This window comes from Rhinatrema bivittatum, chromosome 18, assembly GCF_901001135.1.
Source record: "Rhinatrema bivittatum chromosome 18, aRhiBiv1.1, whole genome shotgun sequence".
NCBI lineage: Eukaryota > Metazoa > Chordata > Amphibia > Gymnophiona > Rhinatrematidae > Rhinatrema > Rhinatrema bivittatum.
Genome location: NC_042632.1, coordinates 18670902 through 18695585, shown reverse-complemented (window position 1 = coordinate 18695585; position 24684 = coordinate 18670902). Strand labels below are relative to the sequence as shown.

General features: G+C 40.9%; 1 protein-coding gene across 1 annotated transcript in view; it reads left to right on the top strand.

Moving 5' to 3' along the window:
• Positions 1-24684, top strand: part of TENM2 (teneurin transmembrane protein 2) — a 2776334-nt gene that overhangs the window by 1740178 nt on the left and 1011472 nt on the right. Inside the window, exon 5 of the mRNA XM_029583832.1 lies at positions 221-292. Within this exon, the coding sequence (XP_029439692.1) occupies positions 221-292 (72 nt within the window). The remainder of the gene's footprint in view (positions 1-220; positions 293-24684) is intronic.

Genomic DNA, 24684 nt, shown 5'->3' with positions numbered 1-24684 from the left:
ATAAGAACGATGCCTCTCATCGTGGTGCATGACCAAACAGATGCCTCCCATCCCAGTGCCTTTGTCTCCCTTTCTCCAGGGGCAGCAGCACGTTTAAATAGAAGAGTAAGAACTGGAGCTTGAAAGCCCATCCAGTAGCTACTACTGGAAAAGCAAATTTCATTTAAAGTCATTGCATCATAGTGGTTTTTCAGTAAAAACATTTTTTTTTAATTTCCAGGTTTTAACCATTATCTACATGATGCATCAAGGCCTTACGCGCAGGAGCAGGAGGAACTAGTGGCTGTGCATAGTAAGTTTGCAGAGCTTTTCTCAGTTCTGTGTGTGTTTGATGTGGGGCAGCTTGTATTATATTTGCTAGTTTTGTTCTTGCTCGAGTGTGGGTAATAAATTGAAGCTTTTGCTATTTTTATTTATCCTACAATCAATTTTAGTGATTTTTTTTTTACATACATACATCTCAGTTGCCTCTCACTGGGGAAGTAACAAGGTCTCAACCACATTATTCGCTTCCATAGATTTATTACAGCTACTGAAATAAACAGTCTAATGAGTAACCAGTTGAGAGGTATTAAACATTGTACTACAGGAAAATTCACTGTAATTCCCATTGAACTTGTTGGTTTTCATGTGATAAAGGTTTATATTTCAAATTAGAAACTGAGTGCAGACCAAATGGCTTCGAAACTTTTATAGATCTACAAGGAGCGCTTAGATGAACTCTAGTTTTCTTGTGGTGAGTCTGAAACCACTGTCGGAGACAGGATGCTGGGCTGTAAGGATCAATAGTCTGCCCCAGCTTGGCCATTCGTATGTTCCTATACACCATGATAGTGTGCACCTGTGATAATTAGCAGGGTGGATTGCTGATCCCATGTTTGTCACTATTGTACTATTGATGCTGTCTGTCTGATTTGGAATATGGTTGCATGTTGTTTGGAAGAAGCTGCATGCTGTCACAATGAGAGGCACCACCTGAATGTGCATTGAGTTTTCCCCTAGTCATGCTCGCTAGATTCTCTAATCTTTGTACAATTAGCTGTATCCCAAATGATTATCCGCAGGTGATGATCGATAATGGAATTGAAGGATGGACAAAGAGAAGAGGTCATATTTTAGACTGCCTCTGTCTCTATTCCTAATCTTCCTCTTAGCCTTCCATTGAATCCTTTTAGTGGGTTAATCCTCCTCACTCTTCACACATTTTATTCCACAGCCTATGGCTTTTTGTAAATTCTATAAGGTGCCCCGGGTACCAAATAAATGTCTAACAACTATGACCTAAATGCATAAAACTGAAAGTGGGAGAATAGGTGCCTATGAAATGTAAATCTGCTTCCTTGTACTGAATCGCAGAAGCTGTAATGTTAGCATTAAAAAAAACAGCACACGGTTCTCTGTGAATCCTAAAGTCACTCTAGGGGTAAATTTTGAAAGAATTCAGGTACCCAGCTTTGGGAGTAGGCACCTAAATTGACCCCTTTGAAAACTGACTAGAGCTGAGCACCTACAATACATTTAACAGCCTGTTTTCAGTAGGTGACTACATTTAGTTCCTTAAAATGAGGCAAATTAAAGCAGGGAAAACAAAGTAGGAATTTAGCACTGATTTTTAGCATTAGGTACCTCACAAACTGATTTGTTAAGGCTTTTTCCAAAGCTGTGTCTATGGGGGAAAAGCTTAGTAAACCAGGGCTTATGCACCTACAGGAAATCTAGATAAATGGACTGCAGACTTAAATTTAGTTCCCTGAGTTTTACGTCCCTAAATTTAGGAGAGTTTTCAGATAAAAACTCAGGTCCCTAGATTCAGTTGAAAAGTCTCCTAAATGTAGTTGCTAGTAAATATAAAGGAAGAACAGCCATGACGCTGGCACCAGTTATTGTCTGGAGCTTCCCCTCTGTCAGATGCCAGAATTTGAGGACATATCTGCCACCACTTGTACATATGGAAGGCAAGTCTCCAGCATCCCCTCCAGCACAATGAGCTAGATCCACGAGTTAGGAAAAAAGAAAAGGAAGCTGATATATTTGCTGTAGCAATTTGTATATCAATGTTTTCTCTTTCCTACGAGTAGATATGTCATGTATATCTTGCCGTATCTGTTGACAATTGGCTGGTCTCAAATCAAACTGTAATTGTTAATTTTAAAAGGTAGAGCTGAATCAACTATTTTATTTTTGGCTATGAGTTTGTACAGTAGTGAAATTAACTATGTTATGGCCCACTGAAAATGCTTTCAATATTGTCAGAGCTTCTAGGAGGATAGCGCGTCTCATATTCTCTCGCTAAGATCCATCGCAACTGTAAATAGAAGTAAGGGGTGTGAGATGGGAATTGGTTCTCTAACAGTAGCTCTGAAAATATTTAATTGTTAGACCCTGACAATTAGTTTTCATGCTAGCGTGCCTTATCTGGTGAGAAAGTCACCAAATCTAAAAGGTAGGGGTGTGTAGGGAAAATTGAAACAGGAAAAACACAATGAAACAAAACAATATTTCTTTTTAACTTGCAGTAAAATGTTTTAGTACGTGCCAAAATTTAGCATGCACTAAGTTGTTTTAGCACATGATAAAATAAAAAAGAAACAAAATATCCTTTGTTTATTCTTGTCATTTAATTTTGAAAATGACAAGAAACAATACTACAAATGCTGTTGATGTTTCCATCACTATATTACACAATGTCCAACAAGAAAAATCTTTGTTGGAGATTCAACTCACACCCTATATCTCCCACTACGGTTTCAAAAAATGCATATTTAGTGTTGCATTAATATGACCTTCATACTAGGCTTGATCAGTTGACAGTATATTGAAATAGGTCTTTTTGCATTCAGCCTTATATTTGATCATGGATCATGTTGTATACTGAACTATAAAAGTACTCTTCATTTTTTTTTCTTACTAGTTTGCAAACAACATTTTTGTCCATATTACTATTGTTGCGGGTTCATGCCACCGGCCACGCTCCCAGTCGCAATCAGGCTGGAATTCTCTGGTTACATGAGAAATGGGTTAAGCCTGTGGGAGTTGCTTTTCCACGGTCCTGCTGCTCAATTCTTCCTTGTGCTTCCCTGATTCTACCCTCGGAGGCTCCCAGGCTGGGTACTCCAACCTGTATTGCTTATACTTTACCCTGTTTCTTCCAGGGTGTCACAGCTACGGATTCAAATCCTCTTATCCCAGATGGTGAGCTAGGCTTAAGCACACATAGTCCCAGGTTATGCAGGTAGTTTAAAGTCCCTATAGCTTTATCAAACTACATTAAACTCAAACAAAAAGAAAGCAAATATTGCCTTAATCCTCCTGCACTCCATACACAGTTGCTTCCTGCACAGCCTAAGCTTGGCTGCACTTTATGGGCCTGGTTCTTAGGGAACCAGGACCTACTGCTACTTCTCACTGTAGTCTACAGCTGGGTTTAGGGCTTCCCCTTTCACGCTGGCTGCAACTACATCCTACCCAAGGCAGCGTTCACTAAAATTCCTGACCTGCAATTTCTATGAGTATTTCCTTTTCTGGAGGGGTCTCCCCACTCGTCTGCCATCGGTTCCAGCTTGTCTTCAGGGCTGCTTACTATCTCTACTTCCATCTCCTCTGCCTTTCCATCTGGTTCTAGTAGGACTCCTTCCTGTTCCTGCCCTGCCCCTCCTTCAGACAAGCTCCCATCCTTCTCCTACCATGCCCAGGCTCTCTCATCCTCTCAATAGGGCAAAGCCTGGGAAATTCCTCCCCCTCCAGAACCCCTGTGCCTTCTGGGAATTAGAGTCTGCCTCATATTCTGATTTATTTTACATATCGGATCTTCTTCCCAGGTTTTTCTTACAGCCCGCCTTCTTGTAATTACCAGGGGAATATAATGCCCATCACATCATCCAAATATGTATTTCCAACTGGAGTAAAGCAGTAACTTATCTCTTTGAAGATGTTCCCAATGAGGATGAGGAATCATACCAACGGACCCTGATTTCAATACTCCCAGCTGGGGATGTTATAAACAGTCTTTAATCCCGTCATGTATCCATGATTGTCAATTCTTCATCAGGGGAACCAAATTTAAATCACTTGTTGCTTTTCATCTGCTAAAAAACAAAAGGTTACCACAGAAAAACAAAAACCAGAATGAAAGGCTAATTTTTAAATCTATTGCATGATGCTAAAAACTAACATCATCCTGTATGGTGTCTTATTTCAGATCAGGAAGTCACCATCTTTGCATTTATTTCTGCTTAAAAAACCTGCTGCAGGCAGAATATATATTTTTTTAAAAACTGGAACACTGAATTGATCCATTAATAGCTACTTGACAACCAGTTTCATTTAACCATACTTACTGCTTAACCTTATTCAAACTTTATTTAAATAATGGCTTTTTCCAATATAACAACAGTGACTGAGCATCATAAGTCAATTATAATTGTTTTAATTTCATGTACATTGTTATAATTTATTGTAATTAGGATTGTGTAAACTGTTGTATGTTATTAATGTGTTGTGAACCACCAAGATTGTTCATTCAGATTGACAGTATACAAATAAAGAATAATAATAATAATTAAAAATTAAAATGTTGCTGCTTTAAACTTTATTCTAAATAATAATTACATTGGCTTAAAGGACCGAATTCCATTCTCTCTCTAAATTTAAACCATGGGGAACCAGAGTATTCAATTTACAGACCCCCCTCCCCAAGGTGACTTCTGAACACGTTCTGAAGGATTGCCATAAATCCACACGATGTTGAATAGGTACCTTTGATTTTTGCGTGGTTAAACAGCTGTCAAGTGTGTGCGAATTGCACATTTAGTTCTGCCCACATATATTTTTGGGCAAGGACATAATGAGAAGTACAGAATGAAATTAAGAACAAGTGGTGGAACTCTGCAATTGATATTCCATGCCAGGAAAGGCAGCTTGCCACACAGTAATTGAAAGAATAGTTGCCACGCAGTAAATGTCCGGTCACAGGAACAGCATAATATTGATGTTTATTGCAGCTGAAAAAGATGTCACCACAATTCCCTGAAAGTTGCGTCCTCTTGTATATGCAATGAAAGGGCAACTCCCTATAAACGTCATGTAATTGGAAAACATTCAAGTATTTAAATGCTAAAGATACTACTGCTTTAGGCTTTGTGGACTATTGCATTACACAAACTAGCATACTCTCATCAGCAGCCATTCCCTACAAGTCAAAAGGGCCCTTTTATATGGCTTCCGAATGATTTTGAAAGGATATCCCCATACCAAAAAAGATCTGAATAACTTTTAAAAAATCATCTTTGTCCGTACATAAACAACACAGTCAAAGAAGTTGTCCCACAAGACTTTGCGTTAACTTATGCTGAGCGGCGATTCGGAATGTAATACCCAGACTTTTAAAGCTTTGCTTTTAAAAGTATTTGATCTGATATCCCTTTTTTAAAAATAAACCTGCTGTGCAATTCTTCTTCGACTTGGCTACGTGATAAATTTAGAGATGTTTTAAGCCAATTCGTGTGGCTTGTAAGCCCCTGAGGCAGCTCTTTGAGCGAAACTCGGCCAGAGTCGGGCAAGCTTCAATAAAATCCTGTTTTACACCGATCCATCCACTTGTGTTCATTGCTGATAGCCACCTTGGATCGGTTACCGGTTTGTTTTCTTGGACCACAAGATTTTGGGACTAAATTCTAACCAGTCTACATTGAGGAGAAGATTGAGATAAATTTGGGATGTTGGAAGAAGGATTATGCTTTATTCAAAATAAGTAACTGGAAAATGGAAAGAAATACATTTCTAAGAAATTTGCTTCCATAAATTGAAACTTTGCTAGAAAAATCAGGTCACAAATTTATTTTTCTTCTTCATTATTATTCAACTTTATTTAAAATCTAAGTACTGTAAAGAGTCGTCATTCAATTTATCAACTATCAGTAAAGGAATTGGAAAGCACATTGCTTCTCAGTGTGATTATTGCTGCTGTAGACTGTGGAGATTATTGCTGCTGTTTACAGAGACTGGGAAAATAGCTGTTTACTTCAAGCTACACTTCCATCCACAGGGAGTCCTGGACCTCAGAAGTAAAAGTTACCTGTGGAGAACTGATTGCAGATATTTTATTTCTATCTGCCTTTGAGGACAGCAATAGGGCTCTATCCCACCCAGGGGTTACAAAATTAAGCTTAAAGGACACAACAATCTTTTACCTCCACACCCTTCTTGAAAGCATGTGGGCACTTTAGGGCACATGCTTTGCAGCTGCATTCATAGGGAAATGCTGCAATTAGTCCCCCTTTCAAAACTGAAAATTATGCAGGTTGTCACCATTTATATTGCAAATAATGCTGAGTATTCAAAATCCCCCCTTAATGCATTTAAGTGGATTTTCAGGTTAACTCTTTGGCCTGAGATGCAGTAAAGGTTATCTTACATTTCTGGGGGCCGGTGCAATAAATTAGCGTAGAAAGCGGGCACTGAACAGTCAGTACCCACTTTTTTAACGTGCCCCAGGTGCCCCCAAGGGGAGCGTCATGCAATATTTAAATTAGAAACATAGAAACATAGAAATGACCTTAAAAGAAGACCAAACGGCCCATCCAGTCTGCCCAGCAAGTTTTGCACTTTTATTTTTTCTCATATTTATACTTATCTGTTACTCTTGGCTCTTAGTAACCTTTTGGTTCTATTTCCCTTCCACCCCCACCATTAATGTAGAGAGCAGTGCAGGAACTGCTTCTAAGTGAAGTATCTACCTTAATTGGTTAGGGTAATAAGCGCCGCAATAAGCAAGATACACCCATGCTTATTTGTTTACCCAGACTATGTAATTCAGTCCTTGTTGGTTGTTCTTCATTCCCCCTGCTGTTGAAGCAGAGAGTTATGCTGGATATGCATTGAAAGTGAAGTATCAGTCTTTCTCCCCTGCCGTTGAAGCAGAGAGCTATGCTGGATATGCAATGAAAGGGAAGTATCAGGCTTATTTGGTTTGGGGTAGTAACTGCCATAACAAGTAAGCTACTCCCCGCTTTTTTGTGAATGCAAATCCTTTTTTCCACATTTCCTCTTGCTGTTGAAGCTTAGAGCAATGTTGGAGTCGCATTAACCGTGTGTATGTTTATTGAATAAGGGTATTATTAGAGATGTGAATCGGAACCGGAATCTGATCGATTCCGGTTCCGACCCAAATCTTAAAGTTTTTATCGCCCAGCCTGATTTGAGTTTTGATTATCAGCTGCGCCCGATCCGATAATCAAAAAACCCTCCCCCACCCTCCCGAACCCCCAAAAAAGGTTTTAAAATTACCTGGTGGTCCAGCGGGAGTGCGGGGAGCGATCTCCCGCTCTCAGGCCATCAGCTGGGTTAATAAAAATGGCGCCGATGGCCCTTTGCCCTTACCATGTGACAGGGCAAAGGTAGCACCAGCGCCATTTTGAATACTGGCAATACGGCCTGAGTGCAGGAGATCGCTTCCGGACCCCCAGTGACCCCCACTGAGGGCAAAGGCTAGCGGCGGCAGCCGCTAGCCTTTGCTCTCCCTATGTCACAGGAGCCGGCCGTCAGCCCCTGTGACATAGTGAGGGCAAAGGTAGCGCGGGCGCCATTTTGAATACTGGCAATATGGCCCGAGTGCAGGAGGTCGCTCCCGGACCCCCGCTGGACTTTTGGCAAGTCTTGTGGGGGTCAGGAGGCCCCCCAAGCTGGCCAAAAGTCCCTGGGGGTCCAGTGCCGGCCATCCAGTGCTCCTACCATGTGACAGGGGCCAGCCAAAGTCACGGATACCCTGTCACATGGTAAGGGCAAAGGGCCATCGGCGCCATTTTTATTAGTGGCAGCCGATGTCCCGAGAGCGGGAGATCGCTCCCCGCGCCCCCGCTGGACCACCAGGTAATTTAAAAACGTTGGGGGGGGGGGGGGTTGGGAGGGTGGGGGCGGCTAAGGGGGTCATTTTAAAGTGTTGGGTGGGTTTCTTTTTATCAGGCCATCAGCGCCATTTATATTAGTGGCAGCCGAAATGGCGCCAATGGCCCGAGAGCGGGAGATCGTGCCAGGACCCCCCACTGGACCACCAGGTAATTTAAAACATTTTTGGGGGGTTCAGGAGGGTGGGGGATTTGTTTTAAAGGGTCGGGGTGGGTTTAGGGGTTGTTCTGGTGTGCCAGTTTTCCCGCCTTCCCCCTCCCCCGATTTACGATTTTTCATGATAAATCGGGGGAATTTCTATTGTATCGCGACTCTAACGATTTTTGACGATTTAAAAAATATCTGACGATTTTTTTAAATCGTCAAAATACGATTCACATCCCTAGATATTATCTCCAGGTAGTAGCGTAGGGGTTCGCGTTAGCAAGGAGGCGCTAGGGTTATTAAGGATATTAAGGCACTAGGGTTATTAGGGATATTAAGTAGGAGGCAGAACAGTTTTTTTTGCTTTTTTTTTTTTGCATCAGGAGTGAATGCCTAATAGCCTCATTCACATGCATTTGTATGTGATAAGCCTTATTAGATTCACTCCACTTTGGACGCACGTTGAATAGGTGCTAATCCCCTTATCGCATTAGGGGATTGATTAGCGCCTATTCAACCCACGTCCAACTGCGGGTTATACAGTGCGCTCAGCTGTGGGCATGATATTCTTTTGCTGAGCCCATGTGATACTATCTTACTACCAGACTGGGCACAGCAAAAGAATAACTTTAATCACCAGAAATGCAAATTTAGTCCATCTTAGACCAAAGAAGGCATAAGCTCCTTGAGATTTGCACCTATACCTGAACAAAACTTAAGCTACCTTGGGAAGGTACCTTCAGCTGAATGGTATGCACTTGGTGTTGTGTATCATGACTTTTGAAGTATGTTCAGCTGTAGTTGCCCACCCCAGAGAGCTTACATTGGAAATGTAAATCCCCCCAAGTCTGAGGTGGAGTACCACACTGGGCACAAGAATAACTTAATCCACCTCAGACCCAGGAGTTAAGTTTCCAAGGTTATCTCTTTGAGGCAGGCACCAATCACAGGTTTTTTTTGCTTTCTTGAAAAGCTGGACAGCAGTCGCACATGCAATGCTAATGTGTATAATGATCAGTTGTTGATGCCCACTCAGACAGCCTGTGTTTTATTCATCTGGCTGTAGGTGCGCTCTCCAGAGGGTTTATTCTTTTATTTTACTTGCTATTCCTTGTCAAAATGACCTTGAATGAGATAATGTGCCCACAATTTGAGATGCACAGCACCGACTTCATTTGCAATGCCATTTTGGCAAGGTATGGCAAATAAAATCAAAGCATAAGCTCTCTGGGACAGGTACCTTCAGCTGAACGGTATGCACTTTAGCACTGTGCATCTGGCTTTGGCATCCTGTTCAGCTTTAGGTTCGCTCCCAGCCCGAGAGTTTATGTTTTGTTAAGCTAGCTGTAGTTGCCTACCCCAGAGAGCTGATATTCTCTGCCAAAAGGGCCTTAGATGCAAGAATTTGTTCAGCTAGCTGTAAGTGGTCACTAACAGCTAGCCAAACAGTGTAAACTCCCTGGAGTAGGCATATACACTTCAACAGTACACCGAAGTTGGTTGCACAGTGAAGATGCCCTCCCCAAGAGCACCGGAAATTAAACTCCTGGGGTCGAATTTGCTGGCCAAAGCTATTCTATTGCTGTGCCCAGTGTAGTAGAAATAGGATAATATGGCAACCTGAAATGTGAGTTTAGTTTTACTCCTGCTCTGAGCCAGACGTTAAATTTCTAGCATAAGGAAAATGTTTTTTAAGCAGTCTGTCCTTTAACGCATCCCCCTGCATTGCTGGGGAATAGCTAATGTATCCTCTTACATATGATTTGCCAGCACCTGTGCATTTTTTGGGAGTCAAATCCCCTGTTACATACCAGAGTTAATTTATGCCAGAAAAATCCATGCTAAAACAGGAGTAAAAACCTGCACTAATATTAGCACCCCTTATTACATCGGCCTGTTTGTGAGCCATAAATGTTATCCCTCTCCTCCAGAATTACTGAATATATTCTCAAAAACAGTGTATTAAAGTACCCATATGTGTCTTATATCTCTTGCATGTCTGTTTCAAGAAATCCTAGCTTAAACCCTTGGGCTGGAGTGATAGACCATCTGTGCAGTATTTTAAATTGTACTTCCTTAATTGTTATGGGAATATTACTGTAGAGAAAACTGATTTATTACAACCTGAATATCTCCTGTGCCAGCCACCATACCTAATAAATTTGTCCAAACATGAGCTAGTATGAGTTATACTTTTTCCTGTTTTTTTCTCTCTCTAAGATGAACATATCACTCTGAAAGTGAGTAGTTTCTCTTTACATTTTCTTGACAACCTTTATCTCACTTGTGTAACCCTGTTTTCGGGTAGCAGGTAAGCCACCAACGGGGCCATAAAAAAAGGAATTGTGTATTCTTGGAGGCAGGATGCACACAGGCTAGTTCTCACCCAGGCCGGAGTTCTTTGTTGGTGGGAGGAAAGAGTTTCTCCTTCAGAGCCCAGAGTGACAGGGGTGCCTCAGTAACGCTTTTCCCTGGCAGAGGTATAACTCTTTTACCCAGTGTGAGTGCTTTCAGTGCCGGTAACAACGGGAGACTCAGATCGGAGTGTCCAAAAGGCAAACTTTACTGAAGGCGAATCAGATAAGTAAATGGCACAGTTCAGAAACCGTCCTTAGCAGCACAGCTGGTCTTTTCAGTTTACAGCTCGTCCTTTGTGCATGGATCTCTTACTACCATAGCAGGGGAAACACTTGCCCTCCAGGGCAGGGACAAAATGAGGTTCCCAAATGGATGGGGGAATTCTTGTGTGGGCAGGGAAAACTCCCTCTAAAGCTGGTAAAAATCGGTAAAGCAGTCTATGCAAAAAGCCCCGATCAAACGCTCCCTCTCTCTAAATCCCAAGATGGAGAGGATCCACATGGAACGCACAGCTCTCGATGTTCCTCCAGGCAGGGTAGGAAGGGGGCAGCAAAACTCTTCCTTCCAGTTCCTCTAACCCAAAAATCTTCCCCCCCCCCAAAAAAAAAAACAAAACCAAGAAATGATTCTAAAACACCTGAAGTTCCTCGCTGCAGGTCACCGCCATACCTCTATCCTCAAGGAGGTTGCAGAGAGGCAGGTCTTCCTTATCCTAGGTCCCCCAGGGAAAGGTTCCCCCATGACCTCTCACAAGGTTTCTTACCATGAAAAATGCAAAAATCCCTAAAACAATCCTGGAGGCAAACCCAGCCAGTGAGTGGACTGGAAGGGCAGCTTCCCGACCTTTCTCAAGGACCACAGACAGGGTCTGCCTGAGTCCTAAGAGTAAGCCCAAAATCTAACAAAGGAACAACCCTTCTACACTTCTACCTAGCCCTGCCTCCCCCTGTACTGCTGCAGCTTGTACACGAAAAAATAGATGAGCCTTCAACGTCTTGCAAAAAGAAAGATACTCCCTGATTTTCTGAACCTCTTTGTGTATTCTTTGAAATAAGCTTTTCATATAACACTGTATCTGTAGATTAAAGAGAGAACCCTTCTCCCTCACTGGATATATAACCCTTTATCCATTCAAATAACATCAAATCCTTATTGTGCAAGCTACCCATTACATGCCAAGCTCTGCTTATGATCCTTTCTTTCCATCTAAAGAGATAACAGAAGTATATCCCAGTGGAAAATTAGGATTTTCTATAAATGATAAAGAGGAGAAAATCTATTCATTAATCAAATCTTTAACCTTTCTCCATGCTCTGATTGCAGGCATTAACAACAAGATTTAGGTCTAAGCCTACTTCTTTAGCTTTCTTATATGATAAGCGTAATACTGTTACTGTGTCCCAAGAATACAGAAATGATTTTTCCAGACACAAAGGTGTATGATTTTTTGTTTAACCATCAATCCATGAAAAGTGCACGTTGTATGAGAAGAAATCACATTGCCTGATATAAATAGCTTGCATATATTCATATGGCACTCCCCTTTCCAAATAAGAGCCTATTGATTAAATCCACCAGATCAGCATGGACCACTCTTAATGGTGACATTTGCAAAGTGTACTGAATTTTGGACTATAATTTTAGTTAGTTAGTTGGTTAAACTTGATTTCTCACCCTACCCTTTCTGCCCAAAGCAAGTTACATCACTATCTCTCTAAAGAAAAATCATAAAAATTGCTTACAGAATACAAATAACATCCCAAATAAAATAATCTATCCACCCCATCCACAGACCCCCTACCCTCAACCCACAGACATCAAAAAAACATAAACATCCTTTATTGAACCTTATCGCAGCACTCCTCGCCAACAAATTGATCACCCACCAAAAGATTCCACCCAAAGCCATGTTTATTTATTTTTTTAAAAGATAAATGATTCAATTCAATTTGCAGACTTAAGGGAATAGAATTCCATAACCAGGGTGCATAGTAACTGAAAGCGGTAAGCCAAATGCCTGAAAGCTCAACTTGATTCAATCCTGGCACAACCAGTAATGCCTGTTGGGTACAATACAAATGCTTTCAAGGAACATAATCTACCAGAAGGTCAGCTAGATACTTAGAAATTCCACTTTGAAATTCCACTTTGACATGGTTTAAATACTGTACAAAGAACCTTAAACACATTTCTTTGTTCAATTGGCAACCAGTGTCTAAGATAGCAGAAACATAGCAAGATCAGACCATTTTTTTAAAATCTATGAACAATCTTGCCTCGTGTTTTGTAATAATATTTCAAATGCTTATTGTTAGATCCTGAAAGAGGATATTACAATAATCTAATATACTGGTCTCTGACTGATGGATTATACTGCCAGATCATGAAATTTCAAAAAAGGATGGAGCCTACAAATTATATGAACACTAGTAAATGTATTGTGAATCACTGCACTTATTTGATGCTGCATCCAGATAAACCCCCAAATCAACAATTAGGACTATCCTTCCCAAATGATATAAAGTTTGTACCAAAAGCTATATAAGAGGAAACTTAAGGCCCAACTATGTGTACCCGATTGGAGAAAAGGGATGGGGAGTTATGCTAGAGATATGCAAATACTTCAAAGATATAAATCAGGTACAAGAAGCAAATCTTTTTTCAGAGCAAAGTGTGGTCTAAAATGAGAGGTCATGGCATGAAGTTCCAGTGGCTTAAACTCAGTTATAAGATCATGAAATATTTCTTCAAAGAATTGGTGGAGGATGCATGATGTCTCCATCACCTCCCACTGGAGGTGATGGAGACAAAGAGGGTAATTTTATAACAGCAGTGGATTGGCCACTGTTGGAAACAGGATGCTGGGCTTGATGGACCCTTGGTATGACCCAGTATGGCATGTTCTTACTTATGGCTAAAGTCTGCATGTAGATTATAGATGCAGACTTCAGTCTGAATTTTCAAAATCGTCTTAAGCACATAAATCCACTTTGAAAATTAGCGGGTACATGCATAAAGAAGCATGACACATATGCACATTTTTAAACATACTCATTAGCAAATGTAAATGTGTGCAAATAGATTTACACACATTCTTTCAAAAATCAAACGTATGAGTGTAAATGCTACACCTGGAACACCTTTGCTTTCCACATAAATATGCACACAGAACTGCTTCTGCACCTACTTTTACACACAGAGCTGCCCTCCCCCCCCCCCCCCTTCCACCTGGGAAATTTTAAAAAATGTTATGTGCATAAAACCACATTTTATGTGCATAATTGTTTTTGAAAAATTCAACCCAGAAATAGTAGGGATATGCATTTGCTCCAAACAAATGGGTAAAACATAATGAATATGCTTATATTTGTTTCATTCATGGCCCCTCGAAACAAATGGAGGGGTTCCACAAATGAACCGAATAATCATCTGTCCCATTCATTTATGTTTCCCCATTCATTTCTGTGTCCTATTGAAGACTATGGCTGTATACTGCTGAGAAAATAAATTAACTATAACAATCAGCTCTTGTTTGAGTAACTTCTCCACCTTGTCAGAGCAGAGGCAGAATAAGTTGGCAAGGAGACTAACCAGATCTACAACAGAGTGGAAACACCTGAAGGAGTAGAGAGAATAAAAAGTGATCTCAGAAAGCTAGAGGAGTGGTCAAAGCTTTACCTGTTGGAATTCAGTACCAGGAAGTGAAGAGTCATGCATTTGGGGTGCAGACATCCATCTGACTTTGCATAGGTTGTGGCTTTTGCTTGGGTTTCCCAAATTTCCATGTAAGTGGCAAGATGACTGAAAATCCCTTGAAAGTCTTGCAGCTGTGTCTACCTGCCATGCCCCAGATGTATCACCTTAGGGATCTTGCTGCCATATTGCTACCTGCCATGCCTTGTATATATCACCTTAGGGGTTTGCTTCTACCCCTCTACCTACCTGCCATGCCCAAGATATGTACCACCTTAGGGGGGTCTTGCTGCAAAATAGGCTCGCGCACGCAGGGTTTTTTTTTTAAGGGTTACGAGCTTAACTTAAGCGCATAACCCTTTTAAAATCCGGCCCATTATGTACTAGCATGGGAGAGTTGGTGCCTTTGTGTTGTTTGCTGTTTAAATTTCAGCATGTTCTCTCCCTTTTTTTTGTTGGTTATACTGGGGTGTTTTATCCTCAGAAAAGAAAATAAATAAATCCAAGGTTTTATTCCTGTCCATCTCTTTCTACTTTACTGTTTTGTTTTACATCTCTAGGAATCAGCCTAGATCTCCCACCTTTCTTGGTTATACTGGAGTGCTTTTACCCAAAAGCCCTCATTCAGAAGGAAGAAATGCAAGCTCAAGAGGAAAGATGTACAGGAGAGATTGCTTTAATGTACTGTATGTGGTGAAGATATTGGTAGGAAAAGAGAGCTTATGCAACACCAAAAAATCAACAAAGAGCAGAGATTCTGTTCAGCTACAGAATATGGGAAATGCTTTCTTAATAAAGCAAACCTCACAAATTACCAGGGAAGCCACACTAATGAGAAACCATTGTCATGTTCTGATTGTGACAAATGTTTATGTGGGGAAGCAAATTTTGTAAGAAACCCAAAATTCCACCCAGCAGGAAAATCAATTTCAAGTAGGGAATATAATACAATTTTGTCACAAAAGCAATACTGATTACTGATCACTCTCTTATTAAATGCCATCTCCCATGCCATTCTACTGTACTCCTATAACCCCTATCCTACACCTCAGGGGTCTTTCTTCCATTCAGCACTGCTGCCATATCAATGCTTTGTATCTTGAGGATCTTGTTGCCACTGATTTGCTACCCAACCCCATTACTCTAGTACCATTATTGGTGACTGATTTGCCCTTTTCATGGTGCCTTTGTATGTTTGTGCCACTCTTTGTGCTCCTTTCTCCCTTTATCAATGCCTTGAGGCTTTTCCTACCACTTTTTCTGCTTTTTTCCCCCCTTCATGGTATCTTAGGATGTTGATGCCACTTTTAATGCCATATTGCATCTTGTACTGCCTTTCACGGTTCATACCACTGTTGTTGGTGCCCTCTTTTGAAGCCTTGGAGATGTTCTCACTTTTGTTTATTCTTTGCTCCTCTGATAGTGCTTTGGAGAACTCATGCAACTACTGGTATTGATTTGCCCCATTTGGGTCCTTGTGCTCTTCATGTCACTTTTTATGTCATAGTCTTGATTCATTAGCATTCCTTCACCATTCTGATGGTATTTTCCCACAAGATTCATTAAAATTGATGAGAAGATGATGGAGGTCAGTAAGAGGGAGAGCGGGTGAGAGACACTCCGGCCCGAATAACTATACCTGCAATTTTCCTTCAGCTGTAACACTTATTTCAGCAAAAAGACTTTTCTTACTTGCTCTTCAAGTCGCGCCGGTGACATCATCAGGGGCGGGACTGGTAGGGCTAATACTGGACCCCACCTGCGGCATGCAATGAGGTCAGTAAGAGGGTGAGAGGGTGAGAGACACTCCGACCCGAATAACTATACCTGCAATTTTCCTTCAGCTGTAACGCTTATTTCAGCAAAAAGACTTTTCCTATTTGCTCTTCAAGTCACGCCGGTGACATCATCAGGGGGTGGGATCGGTAGGGCTAATACCGGACCCCCCTGCTGTGCACAGTCGATGCCGGCGCGCAGTCGAAGCCGCGTGCGCCAAAGGGGTGCATGGCTTTGTTTGGATTTTAAACCTTTCCTGCGATGACAAGATTCTTAAAAGTTTAAATAGTGAGTAAACAACGATAATCCCCATTCTGGCCTCCAATATGTAAGCCGCTGGAATTAGAAAGAAATAATTTAGAGATTTAAGCATAAAGGAGAGGAAGTTTGAAAATTGAATTATGCCTCATACAAAACAGAAGGCCCGTATAAGGGAGATTAACTCGTCATCTCCTCTACTGGGCCTAGTTCAATCTCAGATACCATCACTCTTTGTGCCAGCAACAAATATTATTCCGGAGGACAGGGACGCGTTAGAAATGGATTCAGAGCGAAAATCCGCTTCTTTGGCCGAAGCCATCTCATTGAGCCCCGGAGCTCCCAATACCCCGTCCCCACCAATAGTCCTACAGAATAAAAATGAAGAGTTAATACTTTCTGATGTAAAAATATTACCTGAAGCAGGACTGGGGATGGGGACCATTGATGCTGGGGGAGGTGAGGTGGGAAGGTCAGATGAAGAAAAAATAATTATAACCCCTGTGACATCTGTAATAACAATGGATATACTCTGAGCTGCAATTACGTCTCTAGAGACTGCAATAATATAGTTAACTAAAACTCATGTAGAAGCACAACAAAAAGTAATAGATGTGGAGAAAATAGTAACTTCTCATCATACTAAATTGGAAACTCAAGAAGAACGTTTGTGTAAAGTAGAAACCATACAAAAATATCTGGTTAAAAGTGAGATCTCAAATTTGAAAAAATTAGAATATATGGAGAATAATTTTAGATATTCTAATATTAGAATATTAAATTTTCCATTTTTGAGAATGACTCCACCAAAATATATGTTTAAAGAATATCTCCTACATATATCAAAGATTCCAGAGCAAGGTATTCCTGCTCTAGCTAAGACTTTTTATATTTTAAAAAAATCTACAGAGAAGAACAGCCGGAGCAGTCCATTGATTTATCAGATCTCTTAGAAACAATGCTTGAAACAGAGATAACATCAAGAGAAATTTTATTTGTATCATTTATGTTTCCACAAGAACGCTATACTGTTTACATTTATTTTTATGTAATAGATTATTAAAGTATCATGGCCACTCAAATAAGGAGACAAGAGTTTTTCAGATTGAAAATGGATACTTTGACTAGAGGTGCCAGTTTTTTTTTAAGATATCCATGTAAATGTGGGATTTGGTATAAGGATCCGAAATATGTTTTTTATGAAGTTGCGGCTTTACAGACATTCCTAGACTCACACCCCCAAAGAGCAGAAAATGTTTGAGAGCGAATAGAAATAGAATTTGTTGTATCTCTAGTTACCTCACGCATCAATTTTTTCTTTAAGTCATATCGCTCTGTTTTGATTTTCCAATGGCTTACAATTTTCCTTAAGATATTGCTATATATTGATTATAATGGTAAATGTTTGTTTTACTTTGATTATTGAATGAATATATTTAATATATGTAAACATTTTACTTGTTATAATTAATGAAGAAAATTAAATAAAGAATTAAAAAAAATTGATGAGACAACCCCAATTTTGGACCCCAAAATAGGCTGCAGTGTTTCACCTGATGATTTTAAGGGTAAAAATTGAATTAATATAAGAAATATTTTTTTTTTGTTTGAAACTAATGATCCAAATGGAGATGCCCTATGAAATGAATGAACCAAAATGAACAATTTTTCTGCACATCCCTAAGATATAGTAATGAAATTTAACAAATTATGGGATGTGTACAGGATCTCTAAGGCAAGGCAGTGAAAAAGAGATTGGAGATCAGCTGGGGTCTTTGACATTAAACCAGAAGTGAGGTAGAATATGCTTGATAGGCCTATTAGTCCTTGGCTACTGTCATATTCTATGGCATTGACAGGGATTTGTATGGCAGGTGACAGTATTGCAAACAATGCACCCTTCACTCCTTGTAGGGCAAAGGCAGGAGGTGATGTGATATGGACAAACAAAAGAGTAGATAAAGGATATAGAAATGAATATGTAGCTGGGTACCAGCAGCCAAGAATGCCCCAGAAAACAGCTAGCAGATTGGTAGTGGCTGAGTACTGTCCAGCAAGTCCAGGAAGACCTAGGAGGACAAATATTAGGGCAACAGACTCTCTAGCTAAAGTGGACCAGGTGCGTTTAAGTAGACAGAGCAGAAAGATTCCAAATTAGTCCTGGTCAACTGATATGCAGGTAGTTAATAGAAACAAAAAACATACTTTGAAATATCTGTATACAAATGCTAGGTCTAAAAGATAAGATGGGAGAGTCAGAGTGTATATCACTGAATAAAGAGATGGATAAAATTGGCATCTTAGGGACCAAGTAGAAGGAGAATAACCAATGGAACACTGATTCTATATTGAAATGATAGGATGGATCAAATTGGTGGAGGGGTAGCACTATATATTAAAGAGGTCATTGAGTCAAACAGGATAAAAGTTCTGCAGGAAACAAAATGCAATATTGAATCTTTATTGTTAGAAATTTCAGGTGAAAAGGGGAATTAAATCAAATTTGATTATGTTGTGATCACTATTGCCAAGTGGCTCCAACATTGTTACCTCTTGCACCAAATCCTGTGTTCCACTAAAGACTAGGTCTAAATTAATTTCCCCTCTTGTTGGTTCTTGTACCTGCTGCTCCATGAAGCAGTCATTTATTTCATCTAGGAACTTTACCACTCTAGAATGTCCTGATATAACATTCACCCAGACAATACTGGGGTAATTGAAATCACTCATTAGTACTGTGCTGCTGATTTTATTAGTGTCCCTGTTTCTTTTAGCATTTCATTGTTTGTTCATTCGGGTCAGGTGGATGGTAATAAATCTCCACTGCTATTTTATAACTGGAGGAAGGACAATAAAGAAATCTACCGTGACATTTAACTTTCAAAATGGTAACTATAATAAAATGAGGATAAAGGTTAGGAAAATACTGAAAAGCACATCTACAAAGGTTAAGAGTTTACATCAGGCATGGACATTGTTTAAAAATACCATCTTGGAAGCCCAGAACAGATGTATTCCACACATTAGAAAAGGTGAAAGGAAGGCTAAATGACTACTGGCATAGTTAAATGGTAAAGTGAGAAAGGCTATTATTTATTTAAACAGTTTTATATACCGTAGTGTGGACAAATCCATCTCATGGGTTCACAAATTTGTAACAATAAAAGGAAAGAAAATAGAAAAAATACAATTATTATATTATAAAAATCTCTAAAAACTAGATTTAAAACTATAAAATTACCAAAAGCTAAAAAATAAAAGCAATATAAGTAAAAGGTTAAAAAAAAACCGCATAAAAAAAACATGCCTAGAGACTCCTATATTCCCATTACTCATCTGCATATGCTTGCTGAAACAGCCAGATTTTTAGTCCTTTCCGAAATTGTTTCTTATCTGGTTGTAATCTCAAATCTAGTGGCATTTTATTCCAATGTTTAGGACCCGCAATTGATATAGCTCATTCTCTTACTTCGCATAAGTGGGCTGATTTGATGTTCGGAATTGTGAGAAATCCTTTATTTGACGATTTCAGGTCGCGTTGCGGTACATGCAATCTTATTGCAGTATTCAACCAATCAGTCATATCCCCGTGTAAAATTTTGTGGATGATGCATAAAACCTTAAAAATTATCCTTTGTTCTATTGGCAGCCAGTGCAAATCTTTCAAGACTGGAGTTATGTGATCTCTCCTTCTAGTACCTGTCAGTATACGTGCCGCGGTATTCTGTAAAATCTGCATGGGCCTGAGTGCGACTTTTGGTAGGCCAAGAAACATTGCATTACAATAGTCCAATAATAGCTAAAAGAACTTCTTTCAAGACATTTATTTATTTATTTATTTATTAAATTTCTATACCGATATTAGTGGGGACATCATATCGGTTTACATCAAAACAATGAACGTAAGGAAAGAAATTACATTAAAAAGGGAGATGGGATGGGATAGAGGAACTGTGAAGAAGCAGAAAGAAGGTACATAGGAACAGGTTATTCTGTATCAGAATAGCCACACAATTTCTTAATCGCCTTATCTTCAGAAACAATAGTGTCTTTTTTTTCCCCAGACGCGCTTCCTCTTAAAATAGAATACAACATTTCCATTCCTCATCCTCACCAGCCTTATTTCTAGTCATTAGACTGTGCTGCACACTCAGCGCCAGCACTCTGTAAAACATGAGTAATACAGATACGAATCAATCGCAGGATACAGATTCTCATAGAGAAAGTATACCGATATTAGTGGGGACATCATATCGGTTTACATCAAAATGTAAAAAGGAGCCAAATGAAGAAGAATGGAAACAGCATAAGCACTGGCAAGTATTGATAACGAAGAGAGAATTTGAAAAGAAACTTGCCATGAAAGCAAAAACTCATAATAAAAACCCTGTGAGGGAGTCTGTTGGACCATTAGATGATCAAGGAGTTAAAGGGGCACTTAAGGACGACAAGGCCACAGCAGAGAGACTAAATTAATTATTTGCTTCAGTTTTCAATGAGTAAGATGTAAGGCAGATACCCATGATTCAGAAGATCTGAAAAAAATCTCAGTGAACCTTAAAGATGTAATCCAGCAAATTGACAAACTGTAGAATAACAAATCACCAGGACCAGATGGTATACATCCCAGCGTGCTGAAAGAACTGAAAAATGAAATTGCAGACCTTATTTGGTGATTTCGAATCTATCATTAAAATTGTCTATGGTACCTGAAGACTGGAAGGTTGCCAATGTAATGCCAATTTTTAAAAAGGGATCCAGGGGTGATCCAGGAACTAACATGCCAGTGAGTCTGATGTCTGTGCCAGCTGAACCTCCTCTTGTACCCCAATCATCCCCGCCACCCATGGGGGTGACAAAAAGGGGACGAGATCAGCAAAACATTGGATTGTTCCCTGGTTCTCTGCTATTTGGGTCCTGGCTGGCACTTTGAATCTTGCAATAGTGATGCACGGCTGAAAGAGCAAGTCAGGGCCTGCAAGAGAGAGGAAGAGGACGCAACCTAACACTCCACCATGCTCCTCCTGCCAGCCTCATCAGTACCGATAGCAGGGGGACATAGAGAGGTGGTGCTCAAGTGGTGGGCTTCTCCCTTCAGCCCAACATGTTTGGCTCTTTTGGGCCACCTCTATCTGCCTCTAGTCGAATGGGAGAGGGAGATTCCAACTGGTGCCAAATACGCAGCCTATTCCTTTGGGACCCTGATGGGGGCAAATACTTTGCTGCCTTCTGATGTGTCCCATTGTGTATTAGCTGTGGAATGTTATGTCAGACATGTCAGGCACATAAAGTATACATACTGAAAAGAATGCAGAACAATACAAAACTGAAACTATGTAATTTACTGCTGCGCTCAGTAATGTTTCAGTTGGGCACAAAATAGAAAATAGTATTTTAAGTTAATGTTCAACTTTTTAAAAAAGTAGCAGGCAAGGAAGAATCATTTTAGGGACAGCAGCTGATCCCCGTGTCCTTCAGTAAGAACCACACAACAACCAAAGCAGAGATGGTGACCTGCAGCATGAGACGCCGTTCCGTGAGTACCCAGCCGTGAACGTCTAAGCATTACAGCCCGCTACAAGTCTGCCTGCTGCGAATTTGGAAAATGTGAGCGATAAAAACACAAGTGACATATCTACTCCAAGTCCCTTGTACTTTCTCTGTGAGAATCTGTATCCTGCGATTGATTCATATCTGTATTACTCATGTTTTACAGAGTGCTGGCGCTGAGTGTGCAGCACAGTCTAATGACTAGAAATAAGGCTGGTGAGGATGAGGAATGGAAATGTTGTATTCTATTTTAAGAGGAAGCTCGTCTGGGGAAAAAAAGACAACACTATTGTTTCTGAAGATAAGGCGATTAAGAAATTGTGTGTCTAAGTTTGCTGAGAGGAAGTGCTTTGATAGTGGCAGTCTTTTTTGTTGTTGCTTAGGACCTTAACATCACCTTGGAGAATGGCATTGTGACAGAAAGCACTATTGTAAAAAAAAGAATCAGAAAACGGGTGTAGCATCCTCTGCTGGGAAGGAACCCAAGGTCCAGTGGGTGGTCGGTCTGGTTTCTTATTGGGGGGGGGGGAGTATATCGTTGAGTCAGAAAAATTCCAGAGCATTTCTCTACGAAGGGCCCTAGTAAACATTATGGGAAATTGTACTCTGATGCCAGCAAGGGAATTTTGGTAGCCTCCTAATGCATATCTTTTGAAGCCGTGTAGGCGGCAATGTTAAAATAGCCCATGTAATTGCCAACCGCGCAGGCTCTTTTTGTGCGTGTGGTCATTGTGCAGATTTTCAAAGAGAACCCGCTCCCGTTGTTTCAGATGCAGAATAAGCGAATGAAAGAAGCCTCCACCTATATCACACTACCCACTCACTATCTGAGCAAGCAGCAGGGGAGGGGCAAAACAGTGCGCCTGTTTTCCTCCTCCAGACTTGATATACCCACAGCTAAAGGGAGGGAAACTCTTGAACACACCTACACTTTTAGCCACATTGGAGGAGGGCGGTTTTATTCAGTCTGGACATTTTACCCAGGTAAATGGCTTGGAAAATTGCCCTCGTGCTGTTTTCGCGGCGCCTCTGGGTTTGCTATCTCCATTGGCGCGTGCTGAGCAGCGGTGTTTTACCTCGGAGAAAAAAGCTGGACACTCTCACTGGGATTCTTGATATTTTTCCTGTTTTATAATTATTTTTAAAGCCGTGGTAACTTCCTAGTCCAAGCCTTATTAGCTTCCGCCTGCCCCTGTGTGACATTGGGCATCACTGAGTCTATAGCACTTTAGAATTGTTAGCTTTTTCTTTCCTGTTTTTTAGGTCAAGGAGAAACTGTTTATTTTTCCATGTGCTGTGCAGGACTGCATTTCTCTGTGACAATGACAAGACGAAGGGACACAGAGGAGGAGAGGATATTAAAGCAGTGTGACATAAATGAAGATGATATTTACCAAAAGGTAGAGCAGGAGACTTTTTAGGATATTGCAGTTGGCTAGAAATAAAACTGTTCCTGTCATCGTTGAGATCTGCACCACTGAGATTTTACCCAGATAGCTGTACAGCAGCCAAGAAAGGGATAAAAACCACAATCTTGGAGGACATTAGCTATGTCTTAATATAGCGCACTTATACCGTAGTGACACCAGGGCTTCAGTTTACTTGCAACAGAAAAAACATGTTGCAAAAACATAGACTGGAAGTATTTCACTTCAGTAAAACTACTCTTTAATTGTCTTTAAATTTAGAGGTTTATTATTATTATTTTACCATCTGAAAACTTGTCAATATTCAAAGTGCATTCAGTGCTATTTATAGGGATGTGCAGAAGGAAATGATACGTTGCTATTCAGTATTCGATGCGCCAGGCCCCAAATCCGTTGCATCCATTTTCATAGGGAGAAACCCGATTCATCCATTAGTTACATTCAGTATTTGTTTTCCATTAAAGTTGGAAAAACAAAAAAAACCCACCCCCATCCTAACCCTTTAAATTTAATTAACTACAACCCCCCACCCTCCTGACCCCCCCCCCCCCAGGACTTGCCAAAAGTCCCTGGTAGTCCAGTGGGGGTCCGGGAGCGATCTCCTGCACTTGGGTTGTCAGCTGCCAGTAATCAAAATGGCGCCGACTGCCCTTACTATGTCATAGGGGTCAACCAATGGCACTGGTAGCCCCTGTGACATAGTAAGGGCAAAGGGCCGTCGGCTGCCAATAATCAAAATGGCGCCAACAGCCCTTTGCCCTTACTATGTCACAGGGGCTACTGGTGCCATTGGTCAGCCCCTGTCACATGGTAGGAGCAATGGACAGCCGGCGCCATCTTGTGCTCCTACCATGTGACAGGGGCCGACCAATGGCACCAGTAGCCCCTGTGACATAGTAAGGGCAAAGGCTATCAGCACCATTTTGAATACTGGCAGCCGATGGCCCAAGTGCAAGAGATCACTCCTGGACCCCCGCTGGACCACCAGGGACTTTTGGCAAGTCTTGGGGGGAGTCAGGAGGGTGGGGGTAAATTCAGTAATGATACGTTGCATTCGTGGGGGTTCGCAATATGTTTCACGAACCCTCGAATGCAATGAATAGGGACCTATCCGTTGCGGATTGCGCATACGTTCAAAATGAATGCACATCCCTAGCTATTTAGCAGGATAAGCGTAACTTATGCGGCTACGTAGCGGTTGCTGTATATGCACCTAAGTTCAGCAGCCACCACTTAGGCACATAAGTCATTTATACAGATAAAACGTTAGCCACATAGCTTGTGGATGTGTAGTTGTGAATCAGGATGGAGTGTGATAGCAACTATTCAGTCTTAGCCCCATAAGTCAGCATTTCCCAACCAGTCTGCCGTAGCTGTAACTCTGGTGTGTCATGACAGTCTTTAGTTTCTCCTTCCCCAACAGCTGGCCTGCAGGGTATCCTCCCACCAGCAGGGGGAGACAGCGAGCAGTGCTTATCTGCTGTCGCTTCTGTTTTCCCCTCTGCTAGCTGTCCTCTGCAACTGAAACAGCATGGGGGACCCTGTAGTCTCACAAGCCCTGCTGGCCCCAGGCAAT